The sequence below is a fragment of the Pungitius pungitius genome, chromosome 3 (genome assembly GCF_949316345.1).
Source record: "Pungitius pungitius chromosome 3, fPunPun2.1, whole genome shotgun sequence".
NCBI classification, from domain to species: domain Eukaryota; kingdom Metazoa; phylum Chordata; class Actinopteri; order Perciformes; family Gasterosteidae; genus Pungitius; species Pungitius pungitius.
The window spans coordinates 9853509-9863147 of NC_084902.1; the positions used below are offsets into that span (position 1 = coordinate 9853509).

The 9639-nt window shown below is 46.3% G+C and overlaps 3 protein-coding genes across 3 annotated transcripts; 1 reads left to right on the forward strand and 2 right to left on the reverse strand.

The window, feature by feature from the left end:
* Window positions 1-163: 163 nt before the first annotated feature.
* neu4 (sialidase 4) lies at window positions 164-2678 on the reverse strand. The gene is made up of 3 exons (XM_037466589.2): window positions 2478-2678; window positions 1710-1965; window positions 164-1170 (listed from the first exon to the last, which is right to left on the reverse strand). Exons 1-3 carry the CDS (start codon window positions 2676-2678, stop codon window positions 164-166), a joined length of 1464 nt encoding a protein of 487 aa, XP_037322486.2.
* A 1479-nt stretch (window positions 2679-4157) lies between these two features.
* Window positions 4158-6014, forward strand: wdr53 (WD repeat domain 53). The gene is made up of 3 exons (XM_037470206.2): window positions 4158-4220; window positions 4637-5132; window positions 5211-6014. Exons 2-3 carry the CDS (start codon window positions 4644-4646, stop codon window positions 5847-5849), a joined length of 1128 nt encoding a protein of 375 aa, XP_037326103.2. The 5' UTR covers window positions 4158-4220; window positions 4637-4643; the 3' UTR covers window positions 5850-6014.
* A 586-nt stretch (window positions 6015-6600) lies between these two features.
* srprb (SRP receptor subunit beta) lies at window positions 6601-8995 on the reverse strand. The gene is made up of 7 exons (XM_037470218.2): window positions 8761-8995; window positions 8329-8423; window positions 8155-8232; window positions 7984-8066; window positions 7748-7884; window positions 7579-7633; window positions 6601-7344 (listed from the first exon to the last, which is right to left on the reverse strand). The coding sequence occupies exons 1-7, from the start codon at window positions 8900-8902 to the stop codon at window positions 7134-7136; spliced, it is 801 nt and encodes a 266-aa protein (XP_037326115.1). The 5' UTR covers window positions 8903-8995; the 3' UTR covers window positions 6601-7133.
* Window positions 8996-9639: the final 644 nt, after the last annotated feature.

Below are 9639 nucleotides of genomic sequence, written 5' to 3' on the forward strand. Positions count from 1 at the left end.
CTATAAAGTTTGAGTAAAACGGCTCCGTCATGAATTAAACATCACAGACTTTACGGCAGAACAGTTCCATTAGAATAATATGTGCATATAATTAAGTTTCCAGTGTGAATACTAAACAGATCCCGGACTATAACTCCGTATTAAAAGGGGGGAAAAACTAACTTCAAGACACCGAGCACATCTCGGTCAACTTGCTCTTCTTCCTCCTCCTCTTCCCACAAGGCGACTCGTGGGAAGCTGCCGTCCTCTGGGCGTCCTGTCCACTAGTGCGGCCTGTCTCCGAGGCGGCATCCTGCTGTCCTTCACAGTCACCGCTGTTCTGTCCCGGCTGTACGTCCCGGGGCAGATTGTCAATCAGCTCGTAGAGGGTGAAGATGCTGAAGCAGATTTCATCGTAGGCTGTTTTGGTGCCACACTCAAACAGGCAGGCGAAGGCCACGGCGGGCGGTGCACCTGGCGAGGGGGTCAGCTCTAGGTAGGCGAGGTCGGAGTAGGCGCTGGGGCCCTCGTAGATCACCCAGGGGCCACGCCAACTGTCTGGATCACGGGGAAACAGGCTGAGGAACACACCCAGATCCCTGCGTACGGTGGTCCACGTTGGGTGGGAGTACGCCACCCAGGTGGGGGTGAGGAAATGTGGATCATTGGGTGCCAAGGAGCTGTCGGGAACAGAGGGGGAGGGACCTGAGCCGGTCACGGCAGATGTCCAGTGTCTGGAGGGATGTATGGGTTGGTCTAAGTGATCATCAAGAGAATGACATAAATGCAAAGGGGCAGGAAATCCCACAATGCTACCGTGGCAACCATGTCCAGGCTCCACCAGCCGCTGCACCAGCTGCCCCTCCCGAAACACGGCTCCGTCGTCCAGGCTGAGGGCCTGCACCCTGTAACCCAGAGGGCTGCGCGCATTACAGTACAGAACATTAGTGCCGGCCTCTTCGTCCACGGACACCATCTGACACTCCACGCTCTCCGGCACGGGCACCGCCTCCCCAAAGCGCCAGGTCCGCCCGTGGGTGTCACTGTAAAAGCAGAAGGCGCGGGGAGTGGTCCGGCAGAGGCGCCCGAAGCACTCTTTGCACTCGATGTGGTACGCGTAGGCGGGAATCAACAGACGGCCAGACTTCAGCTGGATGCCGTGACCCGGGCCCAGAGCGAAGGTGGCCCACTCTGCAGGGACAGAGGAGGAGGTGACTTCCAACAGCACGTAAAGGATATGTTCTATTACATAACTTTAACTAACTGTACTAAAGTTATGTTATGGAAAAATTGATTGATGCCACAATGTTTTATATGGTTAAATATCTAAAGCTTATCTTTTCTTAACAGGGCATTTTCAGATTTATAGTATTCACTTGAATTAAACAACCAAAACTTAAAATCTGGTATCCACGTCACCCACAATGCAACGTATCTACCTTTGGTTCAGTTAGGTGTGCTGTAGTTGCAAATTAGCGTCTAGCTGCTAACCTCAAGCAGAGATGAGGAGCAGACATTGGTCCTGTAAACTCACTTCTTTTGAACTCTCATACCGACTGAAATGACATCATTCGAGGTACGTCATTAAATATCACACAGCCCGCTCAAGGGTTTCCTCCCGAAAACCTGTAAAGTCAGTGAAGCTCCCTTTTAAAAAGAATGCTCTCTTATGTTTTTTGATAATCCCGATAACACCATGGAAGTCTGTCTCCGGGCAGATTTCCCCTGACCTTTGATTGTATCTCCTATGACCCTGATGGTTAGGTCGGTGACAGGACTCCAGGTGACTCCGTCGTCGGTGCTGCAGATGTAGCAGAGACGGGTCAGGTTCTTGCCCGTCGCCAGCTGATAGGACTCTGAGGTTTGGCCGAGGACAGCGATGAAGAACAAGAAGAGAGTGTCCGTGAACTCGTCGAACACGGGGCACGGGTTCATGGACCGGTGGCCCGGCAGGAAGGCAGTGCCCAGGACACGCATGTCCTCCCACTGCAGAGAGGGAAGGAAGAAGGAAATGAGATGGGAAAGCACAAGTCTGAAAGATGTCATCATGCAAAAAAAAGTGCACATAAACGATAAGGTAGCATTGAATTTAAGGTGTCAGGTTACATATTTTCTCATTCAAATGTTCTTCTTTTACCACCTTCACTGGTGTTGTTATGGTTTTTATTCCATCTTTCTTTACTTCATCAATCTCAAGCACCAAGGTGTGACTTCATTGTTTATTGTTGTTTTATTGCATTCGTACAATCAAAAGCGCTGTTCTTTCTGAAAATCTAAAGAATATAGTTTAGTTGCCATTTACTGTTACTTGCGATAGTGTTCAGGCAACATTTGTTCCATAACAAAATATAAAGTGGCTACCTGTAATTTGTGTATTTACATACTTGCCTTTAAATCAGTGACATGAATTTGGAGCTGTGCATTTTGAAGGAACTTCTCCTTTGACTTAACTAAAATCAGCAAGGCACATAGTCCAGAACCAGTGACTCAACACTGACCTCCACATAGTTCCTGTGGAAAGCGCCTCTCCTCATGACCAGCAGGTGAGCCTGAGAGTCGGAGGGGCTGAGTCTCTCCTCACAGAAGGCCAGAAAGGACTTGGAGCGGGACAGGAAGAGCAGCGCCGGCACTCTGTACGTCACCCCGTTGGGCTCCTTCTGAAAAAGCACCGACCGCGCTGGGAAATAGGGCGACTTCATACTCTGGTGTGTGTGTGTGTGTAGTTCAAGGTATCTCCAAATCTTCTGAGAATGAGCTAAACAAGGATGAAAAACACAACCGCATGTCTATCAGGTAGAGGAAATATTAAAAGATCTATAGGTATCTTTTTTTACAGGTGAAAATGTTTAACAGCGTTACAAATGCCTGTATACATGTATGTATTGTAAATATAGCTCGGATTATATGCACGTATTATTGAGCAATTTAATATTACATTTTTGTATTTAGCAAATGTAAGCAGAGTAGATATTTCTGTATAACAGTTATTGCACATGGATTATTTGCATGTCTAGTTTGACTTTGAGTGATGCTTACAGCTTGCTGAAGCCATTTGAGTTTTTATCTGCTTCTTATTTCTGTCTCATCAACAACAGCAAAGTAAAGACTTTCCTCTGCATGTGATCGCCGCTTGTGTTCAAGGTGTTATAACATTTTGTATGATTTCCATTTCAGTGATGCTTTACACTTGTAAGACTATTCAGTACATTGTCATACAAGCAGAATTACCTGCATACGAATGAAACTTTAAGATAGGCCACTTAACTTACGTTCGTCTTATTAACTGACGTGAAATACACATAAAGTATCCTCTCACTGGCATTGTTGTACAAACTGCAGACCAATTCCTATTGATGCCTTCAGCAACTACATTATATCACCCAAATACATATCCAGAGGCTTAGTAAAACCTTCCTGTGTAATTTGGTTAAACAAACAAAAAGTGTAAGTAGCATCTAATGGACATGCAGATCAAGAGAAGAACAGGGTAAAGACCACAGAGTACTTACATTCAAAGTGCACTGTGCAAACGGCTGGTTTTCTGTGAGGAAAATGCAGAATGTGTCAGCATTTGAATGTGTGTGTGTGTGTGTGTGTGTGTGTGTGTGTGTGTGTGTGTGTGTTAGTTTGTGGGGGTTTGAAAGCCATGGCCTCTTCTCTCTGTTCCCCATTCAGGGCAGCAGTATGGCAGGTTGTTCACTGACCCAGAAATGGTCCACACTCATCAGATCTATGTGCAGCTTTAGATGAATCAGCATAAGCAGCCATTGTGGAAATGAACAATGATTTTTTGATCTACCCCCTCTGTGTCCTGTTTTTTCCTTTTCTGTAAAATGTGTATTATATATGTATATAATTTTACTGTTTACAAACCTATACTGATGCATGTTCATATCACTGTGTTCTTCTCAGAGGCTCCGTTTATATTGTACAGAAATCTGTATGCATTGACAGGGGGATAATTTGCCCTAATTGTCCTTTCATGCAGAATCTCTGCCCCTCTTCCACCACTGATTACATGTTCCAAATCAAGAGATTTAGTACAATAGTGCAAGGCCTTGGCCAAGGTGTTTATTGTCTGCATTTCCAAGTGAAAAAGATGGAAGTCAGAGGCTGTCAGAGATCTACCTGGCCCGTTGAACAAAAGCCATTCAAAAACCGGTAGCTCCGTGTGTGATGTCATCAGTGAGCGACCCGACCCCACATGGCAAACAGCTGAAGTTTTGACGGAACTCGCTAAGGTAGCGTAATGCTGCAGCCTTAACGTTATAAATAGCATTTATAACGACACTGTTGTAACCGATTTAAAACATTCAGATTGACAGCATTACATGTTTTTTACCGCAGTCTGAAGAGGGGGGGGGGGGGTCACATGTTAGCTTGTGTGCTAACATTGCCTTTAAAGCTGGAGTTTCGGGACTGAACATATTAACTTTGCATTTAAAAATAAATAGATTATTTAAGAAACTGGGACCAGTAAATGTTCGTAATGATTGCCTGAAAAAAATCGGCTCTGGATCAGTTTTTGTTAAAACTATGATCAAAATAAAGATATGTCCCCCTGTAGTTCTACATTTGGTTGAATATGTTACCATCAGTGGTGTGAAACCAACCGTGTAAACTAGTTACAAGTTAATGTATATCTCCTGCTCGGTAGGGTCAGTATGGCCAGGCGGTGGTCGGAGGGCCACTCCACGTCCATCCTGTGCGTTGGCGTGTCTTCGGGCCCCGAGGGCCTCCTGGCTTCGGGCTCTGAGAGCGGAGAGGTCACAGTGTGGAGCCAGGAGGGGAACGTCATAGGCCGCCTCACTCTGCCCGGTGAAGAGGACAGCACGAGTGTCGTGTTTTCGCCAGCAGCTCCAAGCCAGCTGTACGTGTCCCATGGAGACTTGGTGAGCGTGCTCGACCCCCGGAACCTCAAGGGCCCAGTGGAGGAGTTCCAGGGTGCCGGCGAGGAGGAGATCAACGCTTTGGCTCTGAACGACACGGGTTCAACCCTGGCAGTGGCTGATGACTCCGGAGCAGTCCGGGTACTGGAGCTTCCTGGGGGGAAAGTATGCAGGACCCTTCGTAGGCACACAAACATCTGTTCCTCCGTGGCTTTTCGACCTCACAGACCGAATAATCTGGTGTCTGCTGGACTCGACATGCAGGTAAGCGAGACGACGCATTGACGACCTGCGTCACATCCAAAGAATACATTTTTGATGGAATTTCTCATTTCTCTTCAGGTGATGCTGTGGGGTCTGCAGAAGACACGGCCTCTTTGGACCCTCAACCTGCAGGACGTGGCGGAGGAAGAAGACGACCATCAGCAGCGTCCCGGTCAGCTTTTCAACCCGCCACTGGTCCACTGTGTGTCTGTGGCGAGTTGTGGGAACGTCGTGGCTTGTGCAGCAGGGGACGGGCGGGTGCACCTGATGCGGATCGGCAGCGGCTCCAAACTGGAACAGCAGGGAGCAGTCAAGGCCCACAGTCAGGGAGCCTCACAAGCCCACTTTGTCAGTTTCCTCTCCCACCCTCACTGGCTCGTCTCTGGGGGGAACGACGGCCAGGTCGCACTGTGGGACCTCAGTAAGCACCCGTTGGTGACTCCGGAGGCAAAGGCCCAAACTAAAGTGACAGCGGCCCCACGCAGGAAGCTGAAGAGCAAGGCGAAGACTAAGGTTGAGACAGAGAAGGAGGACGTGGAGGAGGAAGTGGCTGCCAGTGCAGAGGAGGTGACGGAGGAGAAGCCCGGGCCCAAGCTGAGCATCAGCCATGGGGACAAGGTGAACTGGTTGTGCCCTGCTCTGCTGAAAGGAGAAGCCAGTGTGGTGGTGGCAGATCAGAGCTCCTGTCTGACGGTTTACCCTCTGTCTCAACTATAGATTCAGGCTTTTTCATTTTTAGTTCTCACGGTTGCAGTACAACTGGTTATTAGGTTACTATGTGTATACACTCCTGTTTGAAGTTGCAGCATCATTACGTTTTCTGGTCTTCCTGGGGATTTGGATGGTATGATCTTGTTTTCCTTTAATAAAGCTTGAACTTAAGGGCGGAAAACAAATATCTTTTGAAAAGAACTTGAAAGTTAGTTTCTAAAACAAATTCAAACTATATGTTTAATCATCTTTCAGGGACTCGTTCCATGAAAAATGTATTGATACTAACTGCTCTTTTTGGTTTATTTGTCGGTGATCCTATAAAGAAAAAGTATCCTTTTGAATATATTTTGCGATAAATCAACTTCGTGGACTGTAAAAGAACCACATAAGAAATCTGTATGTCTAACTAGTCAAATGAAAGCAGAATGTGACGTTTCAAACACATGACACGAAGCACCCAATCTGACAAGGAGCTAAACCCCAATGAAATGATTTCTTTCCTTCGTTGATTAAATATTATTTGCTGCTTAATAATCCTTATAGGCTCTTTTGCTAAAAATGTGGCGTGTAAACTTCTGCTGTTCATCACAATCGAGCCAGAAAAGCATACATTTTACAACACAAAATCTCAAATTCAGACATTCTTTGCAAATTCACTGTATTCACGCAACACTTCACCCAAGTACACCACCATTCTATTGCAAACAAGCAAAACCATTCAATAATAATGCTAGAAATAAAAAATGCACAAGTCTTGCGGTTTGAGTCAATAAATTCAAAATTATGTCCGTTACATCTGTTTTGACAAGGCAGCTCATCAGTCAGACTGGCTGAGACAAGGTAAAAGATAAAAATGGTGAAACTCTTTGACAGCCAAATTCATTTTTTTCCCTTAAATCACTGCAAATATAGTACAGAAATTATTTCAACCTCTTTAAATATTTTTTCTCTACCAAAACAAGCCAAGTACAGCTTTGTAAAGCAGATATTCACAGTAGCATGTGTACCGAATGAGCACATGATCATTTCTTAGCATTGCAGAGCGACCTGATAAAATGCTAGTTTATTTTCCTTGGTATTACTTTCAGTCTTCTATTCATCTATTCGGTCTCAAAAGTTCTTCTGCCTTTGATGCAATTAAGTTTTACGTTGACAGTCAGCCTAGAGGACCGTGTTTGACTGGTAACCTTGGTCAAATAGGTCCTCCACTGAGATGTCATCCCTCCTGTGAATACAAAGTCTGTGCCTGGGTCAAATTCTGCCCTGAGGATTGTCGAGTTGCAGACTTTACAGCTTAGCCAGACTTTTCTCCAGGCTCTCGATGTCTGCCTCCCCTTCTTCGGCCTTGCTGCCGCGGGCGCTGCACTCCAGGAACTCCACCTTCAGGGGCAGCTGGCTGAACTCAAAGTCTTTGCCTTTTTTCCCCAAAAACACACTGCCGCCCACAGAGCCGTCCTGAGAGCTCAGGGCCGCCGAGTGAGTCACTCGCAAGGTGTTCCTGAGAGAAACCAGAGGGGGAGAGGTTGTTGATCAAACCCAAAGCTCAGGACGGGTCTACTATGAATCACAGACTATGAGTGAGACTGAATTCCAATTGCTCTGAATGGCCAAAACCTGATGTATCCACAAATTTTTTTTAAACAGGGAAATTATACGAGAGAACTTTACCAAAAATAAAGATATAATGGGAATGGTCACAGTGAAAACAAACACCCAATAATTCTGCACTTACAATTCCTTTTCCAGCTGCTGCTGTATCAGTTTAGCTGATTTTGCCATGGTGATATCTGTGAAATGAAGAGAACAGTAAACAAATAAGCAACATTAGGGGTAGGCTAAATAGGAAAAACAAGGGATTAGGTGCCGATAAATGAGGTGTCACGGCAGATGGATTGATGAACCTTGTTTGTTGCATGCTACCAGGAGAGCCGGGGCATTCCTGGAGATCACCGCGTCCGTCAGTAGGATGTACAAGAACTCGGCCACGTCCCTCACCTCCTTCTGGAAAATAGCGCCGTCCACCACGAACACAATCGCTCTGAAGGGGAGGTCAGGCGGGCGAGAGAGGAACAGAGAGACGATGAGAAGGACGCGATGGACGTCATTTTAACCTGGCAGGCAGCTTTTTGTTTCTCACCTGGCCGAAGACTTGAACTTCTCCAGGTACTGAGAGCGAAGACTGTCATGTCCAGGCAGGTCGATCAGAGTCCAGGTGCTGCCCTGCGAGTACAGGAAGGCAAAGGCAAACACCTGTAAGCCATGTTCACCATGAAAACCATGACGGCTGACCAGTCGCTCCTGAACTCACCCTTTCGTTTTTGGCTTTGTATGGAGCACTGCTGTCAGTGATGGAGGTCTGTGTCCGCTTGAACTTTCCTGACAACAGCTGCCGAGACATGAAATGGGCAATCCTTTTTAGAGAGGCGATTACCCGTGCAGTCCGTGAAGGACAACGTGGCGACGATTCGTTACATCAACTCACCCGAGTGAACAGGAGGGTTTTCCCAGCGTCACACAGCCCGACCAGCAGGACGGCACTTCGGACAGTTTTGCTGGAGAGAAAGTACTTCAGGAACACTGAAGGGATCAAAGCGAGAGTGCGGTCAATAGCGTCGGTCTATTTGAACTCTCCCCTGTTATACAGTAGCTCAATTATGCTAATAGTAATATGCTAATACGATGCACAGCTGACAGATGTTTGCTTTAGCAGCTAGCGTCCTAGCTCGCCGATTCGGATTCTTAAGAGGCACGAGGTTGCTAATGAAACTCAACGTACACACCGGGTTGAGGCGGAATGTCTTGCGGACAAAGACGCTTTACAGCAAATCCACGCGCTCCGGCTAACTATAGGAAATAAACGCTGACCCCGGGCCTAGCTCGCTGAGCTAATGTTAGCACGCTAACGCTAACTTACCACAGGTGATGACAACAACGGCCAGAGCGACGACGACTGCGATGAGAAAAACGGGGTCTTGCTCCTCCAGCAGCTGTCGCAGAGATTCAATGTACGGAGCGAAGGGGTTTTCTGACATTTCCACGTTTGCTTTTTCATCCATGTCGCCACCGGTGTTGTGTGTCTCCCTCTATCCGCTGAGGCTAATGTAAAAGTGGGACACGTCTCCTTCCCCCCCTGCGGCCTGTAGTGCTGCTGGGCGGTCGGCAGGGGGCGCAGCAGACCTCCTGGCGAAGACCGCTTCAGTCCCACCACGTTAAGAAGGACCAGTCAGTGGGTCCCCAAATAAATAACTTTGATTTCACTTTTCAATATTTAGACTGATTTTCTTCACGACCAAATAGTGAGAAAAATGAAAATACTGAAGTCCAAACAGGAAAAGTAGGCCTACATCTACTCAGGTACTGGCCTTTAGTCTACCTAATATTTCAATTTAATTCTTGTTTACTTATATTTCAAAGGGAATCAATGTATCAGTTTCCCTCCAACATTATGATCAATTTATGAAATATGAGGCCTAGTTTTCGTAACAGTGACATGCCCCTCAAAGCATCAGTAGTATTCAAGTTAAAGTAGTATTCACATAATATATACATATATACAGTATATTATAGTGAAGAACGTTATATGTTAGTGATGAAAACCAACTAATATCAATCATATTCGTTATTATTTCTTAGTTCATTATTTTTCATTCTATTGTCAGGACGTTAGGATAATAGAGACAAAAGTACGGTGGCCGAGAAGGTTCAGACAAATACAAAAGCAACAACACAACCGCAAATGCCACAACGCAACACGAACGCCACAACACAAAATACAAAAGGCACATCACAACTG

Excerpts from the sequence above, each read along its gene's own strand:
- srprb (XM_037470218.2), bottom strand. The coding sequence starts at position 8,902 with ATGGATGAAAAAGCAAACGTGGAAATGTCAGAAAACCCCTTCGCTCCG. Across the intron at positions 8,067-8,154 it reads ACAAAGCCAAAAACGAAAGG|GGCAGCACCTGGACTCTGAT; the intron begins GTGAGTTCAGGA and ends CTGTACTCGCAG. Across the intron at positions 7,885-7,983 it reads AAGTTCAAGTCTTCGGCCAG|AGCGATTGTGTTCGTGGTGG; the intron begins GTGAGAAACAAA and ends CCTCCCCTTCAG.
- wdr53 (XM_037470206.2), top strand. The coding sequence starts at position 4,644 with ATGGCCAGGCGGTGGTCGGAGGGCCACTCCACGTCCATCCTGTGCGTT. Across the intron at positions 5,133-5,210 it reads CTGCTGGACTCGACATGCAG|GTGATGCTGTGGGGTCTGCA; the intron begins GTAAGCGAGACG and ends ATTTCTCTTCAG.
- neu4 (XM_037466589.2), bottom strand. The coding sequence starts at position 2,678 with ATGAAGTCGCCCTATTTCCCAGCGCGGTCGGTGCTTTTTCAGAAGGAG. Across the intron at positions 1,966-2,477 it reads TCCACAGGAACTATGTGGAG|TGGGAGGACATGCGTGTCCT; the intron begins GTCAGTGTTGAG and ends CCCTCTCTGCAG. Across the intron at positions 1,171-1,709 it reads CATAGGAGATACAATCAAAG|AGTGGGCCACCTTCGCTCTG; the intron begins GTCAGGGGAAAT and ends CTGTCCCTGCAG.